Genomic DNA, 12,592 nt, shown 5'->3' on the forward strand with positions numbered 1-12,592 from the left:
TATACAAGTGAGTGATACTAAACAAAGGGGTGTCACAGTTTAAGATATTCAAGTTAGGGCAAAAAACGTAATCTGATAAAGAACTTGATCTGTTAACCTAATAATTCACACCATGGCCGTCGTTATCGATATAACGTGCAAAAACCTAGGAGAAAACAGCTATATCGAGATGAGGAACCAGATCTTGAATGGCGCAACATTTGTGACCATTACTGTGTTTTTATTACAGGTACAGATTTCACTTCCTCATAGTGTGTCTGAAAACTAGTGCGAATCCGACCATGCTGGCAGACAATTCATGTTCCAAATATTGCAAGAAATTAAATTTTCTGTTCGGAATTTTAGAGAGAATACCAGAAAGTGTTGTTTAAGAATCAACTCACCAAATATGTTTCCATGACTTGCAAACTGCTGTTAAAAGAAAATCTCACGATTATCTGCGAAAGTCTCCCATCATATATCATCTAATAGTTCAGCTCTTAATACGACTTAGATCCGTTATACGTTTGACAAAATGAACGCAAATCTAAATCGATTATACCGTAGACCAAAAATCAGAACTAGGTTGTTTTAATAACCTCAAAAAGTCACAGGTTACACATACAGCGATCATATTCTTCATTACCTAGAAATAGTTATAGAATAAAATAAATAAATATATATATTTTTTCATCATCATCAGAATATTTCACTCTAGGGGTCAAGTAGATGGGGCATAAGGCGCTGGAAACTGAAGCTGTGAAATTCTTTACATAAAGAGTTGGATTGAAGTGCAAGTAACTTCTTTAAACACACTGACTTTGATACTGAGCTTTATATCTTGGTTGTGAGTATGTTACACATGCATTAGTGTGAAATTTGAGTTTCCAAGACTGATATTACTGTAAAGTTAGGAATAAAAGTTTTTGCATGCTGCACTAACATGTCGAAAAACGATAAAGACAAAGTGAAATAACAACTTTTGTTTGTATATCCAGGGTATAAAGTGATGTCTGGCTTGTGCAAACCTATTTTCATGAGTAAGTTTTAGTTCCTCCTTTGTCAAGTTTCTCTTCCTTTGGGACAACACTGCCTGTGGATCACCTGATGGAAACCTGTAGACCCTTTTTTTTTTTTTTTTTTACACACCCTTCACGTCTAACACATGGTTTCTTGAACATGCCTAAGTGATGTGAGGTGAAAAGTAATGCTATAGGTTATACAGGAGTCTGTCGTTTCACGTGAGAAAAATATTTCCTATCGCTTTTAGCCCGCCATCGGGTGAGGCTGTGAACAGTACAGCTTTCAAAACATGATTCAGTGCCCTGCAGACTATAGAATGTCGTACTGCACACAAGTAGGAGACCTTTTTTCTGTTTTTTTCTCACGTGAAAGTATACTCTTTGGGTGGGGAACACTCGCTGCACCGAACATTTTGTGAGCCCACTGAGACCTACTTCGTTTGGTGAGTGTGTGTCACTGTGTTAGTGGATCACGTCAGTTTGAATCTTTTTACATATCTCTGAGCCTGCTAAAAAATTATTTTAACAAACCACGTAATAACCTGTAAGTTTTGTCCTTATTATTGTTCTCTGTCAGAGAATTCTTTTAACAAACTACGTAATAACCTGTAAGTTTTGTCCTTATTATTGTTCTCTGTCAGATAATTCTTTTAACAAACCACGTAATAACCTGTAAGTTTTGTCCTTATTATTGTTCTCTGTCAGAGAATTCTTTTAACAAACCACGTAATAACCTGTAAGTTTTGTCCTTATTATTGTTCTCTGTCAGAGAATTCTTGTAACAAACCACGTAATAACCTGTAAGTTTTGTCCTTATTATTGTTCTCTGTCAGAGAATTCTTTTAACAAACCACGTAATAACCTGTAAGTTTTGTCCTTATTATTGTTCTCTGTCAGAGAATTCTTTTAACAAACCACGTAATAACCCGTAAGTTTTGTCCTTATTATTGTTCTGAGAATTCTTTTAACAAACCACGTAATAACCTGTAAGTTTTGTCCTGTTTTTCTTCATACATTGTTTAAAGTTTCGCAAAATCTTCATTTTTCAAAGATTTACTAACACACGTTATTGACTTACAAATAATATTTAACTACTGATCAATATTATTCATATGCTATTTTATCTATGTGTGCAAAGTTCATACAACATTGTGTAGTCAACTTGTACTGACCAAAACACGTAGTTAGAGAATGCTCTATAATACCACTATATACTGATATACATATTCATCACATATTGTCTTAAGTTGTTAATTAGCGATAATTATTTACCTTATATTGTCTTAGTTATACGTATAAATTTAAAAAAACATTGTTTAACCAACATGTACTGATTTATACACGAAATTACAGATAAAAGTAATAGCAGTTCCGTGTACGTTATGTACTGACTTATTTGCTCAATGGTCTTACGTATTCCTTATGCAATTAATACTCTAGTATTCATTAACCACTTTTGTGTTGAGCTGTTAGTTTCGCAGCCTTTCAGCGTATTATATCTTTTTTTTTTTTAATTTCAGTGTTGTTTGTCATGTCTGCTTGGAGAAAACTTGAAATTAAACAACTCGTTTCATTTGATACAATAATTTTTTTCTATACTGTGGGCAACTTCCATATATGTCTTACTTCCTCGTGACGTCATCGTACAGTATCAGTTTGAGATTGGGGGATATTTTACAGTATCTGTGGAGGCTGAGTTCGTATCTACTATCCCATACGTGAGAAGTGTCACTGGTTTATCAGCAATATTCGGTCAGAAGACCAAAGGTATACGGTCTTTTTAAAAAAAACTATGACCTTTATGCGATAGAGTTCTGTTAGTCGTTGATGGTAAGATGAAATTCTCGGTAAACTGTTATCATTTAGTCACTTAAGTTTGCACAGTACTTAAAGTTATTGATACAAATTATCACCACATAGACTTCTGGTTTGACTGATAATTGATAGCATTTGTATAAAGCGATGAAGAAACGAGTCTGCTGTTAAAACAGATACATTTACAGATTGATGCATTTGTTTTATTAAAAGTGCGCGCACCGCAGATATAACTCCTGGTGCAAGAAATAGATGGTCGAAGGATCGTTGATATATATATATATGTTCTATGGGCAAACCACATGTTTCAATACTGTTAATGTTCGAATGAGAAGGATGCAATCTGAAGTTAATGAAAGTGACCAATGTACCTTTCGTCTGAAGTTAATGAAATTGACCAATGTACCTTTCGTCTCGACCGATTTGTAAACTACATCTATGACCTCCGGTACTTTGATAATTTGATAAGTTTGTATGTTTCTCTTAGTTCGCGCAAAAGGTTGTTATTATTCAAGATATATTTTTCAGAAGTAAAATGAATTGCGGTAGCTCAATACGGGGATCGTAATTGGCCGCCATTTCTGTTGTCAGATTGTCAATCCACTCACTCGTTAATAATGTTGTAGGAGGGTTGCTGGAATAAGAGATATTATACTATTACTGGTAGGTTAGATGTACTTTGACGTTTACGCTAAACCGAAATCAATAAATACAGCTTTTCATTCGGTTAACTGATGACAGCCGACCAATCGCAAAACGTCTTTTGAAGCCAACGGTATCTTAACATCTCAGATTAGTATAACTCACTTAATGTAATGGCGGACGATCGAAGTGGATCAGAACAGAATACGGGCTTTAAAACTTTACTTTATATTTTAATGTTTAAACTTTGCTTCACACCGCGCTTTTCGCTTATTTGTTGAGTAAAGAACAAACACGTTTCTTTTATCGAACATTATTTTTATGCGTGAAATCGTTTGAATCGAGCATAAATTGGATGCATATAGAAACGACCAGGTTAAAGATGGGAGAGAGCAGACATGTGACAAAACTTTCGAAGTTGTTTTTAATAATTAAGGGCAGTTGGCTACCAATGGAAAAGTACTACTAACGTATTAACTGTCAAATATTACAAAATAATTGTCAAAGTGTATGTATCCAAAGTGTATCCAGCAAAACCGCTGGATGGTTGAATTTAAGATACCAGCCCGGTATGTCCAGGTGGTTAAGGCTCTCGAATAGTAATCCGAGGGTCGCGGGTTCGAATTCCCGTCACACCAAACATGCTCGCCCTTTCATCTGTGGGGGCGTTATAAAGTTATGTTCAATCCCACTATTCGTTGGTCAAAGAGTTGGCGGTGGGTGATGATAATTAGTTGCCTTCCCTCTAGTCTTACACTGCTAAATTAGGGACGGCTAGCGCAGATAGCCTTCGTGTAGCTTTGCGCGAAATTTAAAACAAACTAAACCACAAATTTAGGATACACAAATGATGACTGAACACAAATGTAATTTTGTTTACATTTATTTTCTCTTCTTCAGCAAAATGGAAGAAGTACCTAAGTGTTTGGTGTGTGATTCCTAAAGATGAAAGACTAGTATCTAATTGAAGAAGACGAGAAATTAAAAACGTTAAGTAAAATAGGCAGCGGTTCATGCATGAACGTAGACATATTCCATAATTTGTCTTGTAAAAAACTGTTTTGAAATGACTTGTCAGTAATTTGTCCCAATGGAAGCGGTATGTACAATTACTGCCTTAGTACTTCATGAAATGACCAGTTCATAGGTAACTGGTCTAATTATTTCAATTCTAAAAACTTATTTCTAGTATCTATCTAAATATTTCATGAAATAACTAATTTGCGTGATAACTGGCTGATGATTTTGACCATTGGAGAAAGAGTCGAAGTGGCAAAAGTCCAGTGTTGACATATTATCCTAGCAGTGAATATTTAAGGCCATAAAATGGCCTAGATGTCCTCAGTGAAACGCTTTGGCTTCCAGGTACCTGGGCTTCTAAGGGCCCAAACTCGGGACCAGTTAAACCTTTTATATGCTGCAGTCACCTCTCGTTATATTTAAATGTAAAAAAACGCCCTATTTATTCTCCTTAAATGTATTTATTAGTAATCTAATAATAGGATGTCTTATCTGGTATTATTTAGGGTTTCGATGACAGTCGAGAACCTCTAAAACTCAGGGTAGTGATGGGGGTGAAGAAGAAGAACAAAACAGAAAACTCAGTGAACAGTTGTGACGTGTAACAAGAGTACAGAAGCTCAGTGAACAGTTACTATAGTGAACAGTTGTGACTTGTAACAACAGTACAGAAAACTCAGTGAACAGTTACTATAGTGAACAGTTGTGACTTGTAACAAGAGTACAGAAACTCATTGACAGTTACTATAGTGAACAGTTGTGACTTGTAACAACAGTACAGAAACTCAGTAAACACTTACTATAGTGAACAGTTGTGACTTGTAACAAGAGTACAGAAAACTCAGTGAACAGTTACTATAGTGAACAGTTGTGACTTGTAACAACAGTACAGAAACTCAGTAAACACTTACTACAGTGAACAGTTGTGACTTGTAACAAGAGTACAGAAAACTCAGTGAACAGTTACTATAGTGAACAATTGTGACTTGTAACAAACGTACAGAAAACACTTACTATAGTGAACAGTTGTGACTAGTAACAAACGTACAGAAACTCAGTGAACAATTACTATAGTGAACAGTTGTGACTTGTAACAAGAGTACAGAAACTCAGTGAACAGATACTATAGTGAACAGTTGTGATAAACTGTGTGAAACGTAACAAGAACACAGTAAACGTAGCGACTCTGAAGAAAAGCTACGTAACTCTCAGAGATTTTGAACGATTTATAGTGAAAATAACAGTGATCTCTGAGGAAGTGTAAATGAGAGTACGATAAACTTTATGTTACGTAACTAAAGAGTACTCGAGACTTGTATCAAGATTACCAAAAAGGCTGGGCAACTTTTAATTCGAGTATAAGTAAGTCGCCAGCTTTGTTACCAAAGCTCAATAAATGTGGTTACGCGTGAGAAGAACGCATTACATGAATGAAACCTATTAGATGCTCGCGAAATGAAAAGTTATGCGGTTTACAGTGAGAGTACGTATAGAATAGTATATAATTTGCCTCGCCGTTAAACAAACAAGAGACTGTTTTCAAAGCTTAAAAGAAAATATTTAATATGATTCCCCCCCCCCCGTAACAATCCCAGTGGTTAGGTAAGATTTATACATACAGTACAAATATATAAGTTACAGAGTTAAGTGGAATTCTGTGTGTCTCTTTGTCTTGCGCCCTTGGTTCAAACCATATATCTGTTACGTAAGTTTCTTGTTTCTAAAACATGCTATGTAAAAAAAGAAATGCATCCTCGGGGTGTTCCAAAGTTAAATGTGTGTGTGAGTTGGGATAGATCGTTTCTTTCTAAAATGAAGAAAGTTATATATATATATATATACGTACATAAATAATATTAAAACTAATTACCATAAAAATGTTTGGTGTTTCACTTGCAGAACATGTATATATATATATGTCTATCAGTAGCCAAGAAACTATGATTTTTTTTTTCTGACAGAATAGAAAGTTTATATATGTATAAAGCGCGTATAAAGAACGCATTTGGTATATGAATGGCAGTACGGAGGTTTATGTAAATCATATAGGTTATATTTAATAACTCGGTACAGACGTTGTAATCGGGGGGTACGTTCTTCCCTCATAATTAAATTCTATGACCCGAATGGAAATAACCTCCCCCATCCTTAACGAACGACTTTTTTGTTTGTTGTTCAACACAAAGTTACAAAATGGGGTATATGTGATGTCCCCATCAAGAGTATCGAAACTCGGTTTTTAGCGTTATAAGCCCCCAGACTTGTCGCTGAACCACTGATAGGTTTGCTTGTCACGATTTTTTGTTGGCCTTCTTTCTATACAATTAGCTCATTTTTCCAACCAGAATGAAAGACAACTGCAGTCATTTGGAAATTTCTCACCATTGCGCTTTTTGTAAAACATTTCTGTGTACCTGTATATCCTAGTTATTACTTGAAATATTCTGGTTATTTGTATGCCTTACAATTTTGCAGTGCATAGCAAATAATTTGATGCGTATGTTTGATATATGTACGGTATAATACTTGTTATTGTATGAAATTGACGAATAATATTTATAAACGTTTTTGTTGATTTTCTAACAACTGCCCCTCCTAGCAACGTTTCATACGTTTCAACATGTGAACTAGGGTGATAAAGAAATATTCAAAGGCATTTGTTTTACTGAAACAGGAATTTTATTTGACAGGTAAACGGGAGAAAAGAGACTTTTCTTAGTTTTGTACGTTTAAACAAATGCCTGGAGTTCTGTCTTGTCACAGAATAACAGATTAAGCGTAAAACTTTCAGATGAACTAAGTGTAATATCAGAGTGACAGAAAAGAAATCGCGCTGAATAACGAAAATAAAGGTGTGTGTACGTTTTTATTTAGTTATGTTAGTTGACAATGAATTACAAGAGATAAAGGGTTTGCGTATTTTAAAAATTACGATACGTTATCTGATATTACATATGATTTTTGTATGCGGGTGGTGTTTAAAACATATTATGGTATAATTTATGCTGTTAGCATTTCGCAACAGGGTGTTTAGCATTATCTACAGATATAAGATATGTTAATTCAAGAATCATAAGACACTGTGCTGAGATAATGCTCGTATTAATTTGTATAATAGATATTATTTTCAATTATTTGATAAGACTAAGTTCTTGGATTATGTAGATTCTTAAATTAACTTACTGTATGTAACATAATGGTTTGAGTGTTTGTGTCTTTTCTTATAGCAAAGCCACATCGGGTTATCTGCTGAGCCCATCGAGGGGAATCGAACCCCTGATTTTAGCGTTGTAAATCCGTAGACATACCGCTGTACTAACGGGCGTCTATGATGCTTTCATTACTGAGGCATATGATACAGAGATTCGTTTACATTATTTAATCACTAAAGTTTAAACCACTTCATTAACAATATGGTATAATTATTGGAATGGGAGTATCGTATTTAATAAAATGGTTCATTCGACTGACTGTAAAAGTGCACATATATTTACAGTATTTAGCTTGATGGTGATATTGTTACAGTGTACTAAATATTAATATACCAACATTATTTTGTTCGATCATTTGGTTTTCTAAGTATATTAAATGATCACTTAGTTAAGTTGTTCGGTAAAGTGATATGACTGTTTGCGCACGTAACATTTATATTTAGTGAGAAATTCAGTTAGGCGACATTACAAAAATGGTGGCCGTTGTAGGAATAAGAAAACAAACCACGTGGCCCTAATTCTAACTGCTTAACAACGTCACTAGAGAAACACCAACCTATGGCCTTTAGCCAAGAAACAGCTAGAGGTATCCGATGTAAGTTGTATTTTGGTGACGTGTCAGTAATATGAAATTTGTGGTTTTTACTACAGCTGCCCAGTTTACAGTAATAACTCTGCACATACGAGCTTGTTATTTGTACTTTTGTTTTTTGTGTATGAACAAAGTCAATGAACAAAGGCGCATGAAGTACTATTACCCTGACGATGGTTTAATGTTGAACCATGCTTAAAATATATGCGTTTAGGTTAATTTATGTTATAAAGAAAATTTAAATACGACATCTTTTTATCGTCGGCTTAATGAAGCCAGTTTGTATTGTGCATGTTACTCAATGACGTCCTTAATAATAATGCCCCCCCCCAGTGGCTCAGCGGTATGTCTGCGGACTTACACGCTAAAATCCGGGTTTCGATACCCGTGGTGGGCAGAGCACAGATAGCCCATTGTGTAGCTTTGTGCTTAATTCAAAACAACAACAACAAAACAACAACCTTAATAATAATAGTTTCTCATTTTTAGGCGTAATACATTACATAGGTAATTACGTCTTACCTGCATTTAAATAAATGGTAGTATAAATCGCATAACAGGTTGTTAGAGCTTTATTTTTCTGCAACGTTCATTTTATGTGAGAGATCGGCGTACGTGGTGAAAACAGAGCGGGCCAAAGTTCTTCATCACTTTCGTCAATGTTGCCAAGACAACGGACGCTCTCACCTTGGCACGCAGCTTTCAATGTTCCAGAGCCCTAGAGCTCCAGAGCGTGGACAGTCGGTTGCCAGTTATTTCGGGCTGACATTAAGTGCAGAATTCAGCAATGTTTACAGGAAAAGCAACTTCAGAAGTGTTAATACAGACGTAAAGCCCCTTGTATCTGCAATATTGCCTTAAGATTGTGTTTTGTTAACCTTGATATATGTAAAATAATCACAATAGAAAGTGACCCAAGATAATCAAAGGATTTTGTTTTTACGGTCATTATTTTTAGTTCTCTGTTCCAAGAAAATGCAAATATCTAGATATCTGTCAAACTACGTGCCCATAACCAGGTCTAAATATTACATCTCTTTATCTTATAGTGCATATCTGTCTTTATTTCTACACATATTCATTGTTTTTCTTATCAGTATTAGCCAAACTCTTTAACTATATCTGTGTGTTTGTTTCAAACCAGTATTGTCTAAGTGTGTTAAGGCGTTCAACTCGTAATCCGAGGGTCGCGGGTTCGAATCCCCGTCGCACCAAACACACTCGCCCTTTCAGCCGTGGGGGCGTTATAATGTGACGGTCAATTCCACTATTCGTGGTCAAAGAGTTGGCGGTGGGTGATGATGACTAGTTGCCTTCCCTCTAGTCTTACACTGCTAAATTAGGGATAGCTAGCACAGATAGCCCTCAAGTAGCTTTGCACAAAAAACAAACAAACTCTTCATAACCATCTTTGAACTTTATTACCCAATTAGTTCTGGAAAACACCATACTTTTTTTGCCTCAGCTAATACATAGTTTCATAAACATACTAGTTAATTATTATTAACAATTTTACTATATGAAGTTTCTTTTGTTTTGAAGAATAGGATTTATTCTAAATTTTTTTACCCAAAATTTTTTATTAGATTTTCCTTTCAAACTGTTGAATATGTAAATTTGGTAAAATATGATAACTTTCAGAAATGTTTCTACTATTTTTTTACCTGTTAAACACATGTTCAAAATTAAAAAATGCATAACCAAAAATACTGCTGCAAAACTTTTTATCATTTTTATCAAAATAAACTCAATATTTACAAGAAAAATTCATTTTGGTTTAAAGCATACTGTTTTAATTTTCTTATTAGAATTCCTGATTTCCTCAAAGGCATAAAAAAGTCTAATAACTAATTGAAAGTGACAAACGAATTGATTTTTATAGTTAAAAAACATCTTTTACAGTAGGTAAAGAAGTTGTATTTATATTTCTTTGCATTTATAGTGTGAGTTGTAAAATGTATGTACACTTGACTATATGTTGAGTATTCCTTAGTGTAACTTAAATACATCAGCATTGACTTCTGCATAAAGTATTTACTTTTACAAGGATACTTTAGAAGGTTTGAGAGAAAACACTGAAAACCTCAAATTATAATCTCAGTGCACAGAAAGGTGGTGGAAATCCAGAATATTTCAGAAAGTTGAGATAAAACATTGAAAGCCTGAAATTATAATCTCAGTACACAGAAAATCAGAAAAGACAAGATGCAAAAGTTACATATTTTTATAAGGTCTGTTAGCAACAGATTATTGTGTCATTAAAGGAATAATTTAAAGTATTCTTTTTTTAATTTGGGACTTATTCCGTGTTTTAAACTAATGTTAATAACCATGGAAGTAAGATTCACAAAATGTAAAATTGTACTTTTTGTCATTTCAAAGGATACAGTGCCAGTCTATGATTTCCCATAAGTATTAGTTTAGTTATTGAAAGGTTAAACTAGGCTGAAAAGTCAATCAAGTAGCTATATTTATCTTCTACCTACAGAGTAGAATTATCACACCGAAAGAAATGGTAGCTCAATGTATTTGATGAGAAGAATGAAATAGGTTGAGATGGCTCTTACGTCATTCACAGATTTTCACTTCTTGCAGGAAAGGCTACAAGGCTACACACTGGAATATGTTGTGCAGAACACTTGATTGATTCTCTAATGTTTTCCTCTCTCTCTTTTTTATTTGTCTAGACAAAAATATATCTTGCATTATTTTACTGCTTAACTGGAATCTTGCATTATTTTACTGCTTAGCTGGATTGTAAGAAAATGTATTTTAATATCAGCGATTTCTTTTCATTTGTTTCCTTTTTCCATTTTGTGTGTGTGTGTAAAAAAACTGATTTATTCATATCTTCAACACATAAAGATTTAGTTGATAATTCGAACATTAAAGAAAAGCAGGTAATGAAACAATGTGCCTCTGTCAGGTGCTATCAGTACACTTGTTCCTTAAACAGTATTATTAATGTAAACATTGTCCATGTTTCGCAACTAAGCAACACTTCCCAACTAAATTGTACACTTGAAATTTCATAAAAACCAATAATGTTTTATTTATTTAAAAATGCAATAGTCTTTTTAAGAAACACTGGTCTATTAGGATTGCTATAAGAAAAGTTCTCAAACATTGATAATGTAATGATTTAAAGATAAAAATGACCATAATACAACTGAATTATTCTTTTTGTTCCTTATATCAGTGTCAGTGATAAATTTATTCAAGTAAAATAAAAACTAGAAGTATGTGAATTCCATACACTCATATGAATACAGTTTATGTATATATACAAAAGATGTTGCTCTTAATCAATAAACTGTATTACAGGGCACATAAATATTATTAAATTTATAGTGATTTACATGTTTTAATTTTACTTGCCATCAAATACATACATAAGCTAGATATTAATAGCTACCGTATCAAAAATACATATATGTACATACACACACCTTGTTATAACTTTTGAATGTGTATCGTCTTTCATTAGGTTTGTCGCTGGAACTATCAGAGACAGATACTACTAGCTTTATTAACACTGTTTCTAGCTTATAGATGTTGGATCCTGGTAAACCACAGATAGTTTAAGTGAATATACAATTTAGAAAGATGATGCTCTATGATGTGATATTTGTAGCAGTTTTAAAGGTAACAAATTGACACGCCACCAAATACCTTAAAATTAGACATACAACTTGAGTTATCATCACTGTATTTATTTTTCAAGTTTAGAAATCATATTGGCATGTAATAACAAGGATGAAGCTACTTCAGAATTACTTGTGAGGTTCTTTTAAGCTTCAAACAGGAAGATAAGAATGCTGTATAATTCTTCAGCAAACATTAAACTTTTATGATGCAATATCTGGTGTAGTTCTAGTGGAATTAAATTCTATAAATTATGGTTTTTGGTTAATGAATTACATGGTGTCTATGAAATTCAGTAAACAAAATTTTCAGATTTTTGGTTTCATGCTATATTTTAAATTTTACAATTTATGTCTTTAGATCCTGGGAAAATAGCACTTGTGTTGACATGTCACACAATGAAGAGGCTCCAGCACCTAGAGACCCAGGTGTCTCCTTGACAACTCATCCTAGCTTCACAGATCAAGATTTTGAAGGTAACTGTCCTGATGCCATTGGAGATTTCCCTGAATATTTCTCTCATGGCACTGAAGTACTAGTTTTATTCATAACATATTTAAGGGTGATTCAATAATATGTTTCAAGACAATGGTTTTGTAGCTGATTAAGGATTTTGGAAAAGGATAACTTCTGACACTTACTGACAACTTCACTACACAATTAGT

General features: G+C 33.9%; 1 protein-coding gene across 8 annotated transcripts in view; it reads left to right on the plus strand.

Annotated features, from left to right (window-relative positions):
- The window catches only part of LOC143256015 (electroneutral sodium bicarbonate exchanger 1-like), a 173,206-nt gene that overhangs the window by 118,886 nt on the left and 41,728 nt on the right, over positions 1-12,592 (plus strand). For 5 of the 8 annotated variants that reach the window (XM_076512570.1, XM_076512574.1, XM_076512569.1 and 2 more), the window contains one exon: positions 12,288-12,403. In XM_076512570.1, the coding sequence (XP_076368685.1) occupies positions 12,288-12,403 (116 nt within the window). Of the gene's footprint in view, positions 1-2,521; positions 2,769-3,120; positions 3,265-12,287; positions 12,404-12,592 lie in introns of those variants that run through there. The other 3 variants (XM_076512573.1, XM_076512568.1, XM_076512571.1) reach the window with 3 other exon arrangements.

Source organism: Tachypleus tridentatus, chromosome 7 (assembly GCF_004210375.1).
Source record: "Tachypleus tridentatus isolate NWPU-2018 chromosome 7, ASM421037v1, whole genome shotgun sequence".
NCBI lineage: Eukaryota > Metazoa > Arthropoda > Merostomata > Xiphosura > Limulidae > Tachypleus > Tachypleus tridentatus.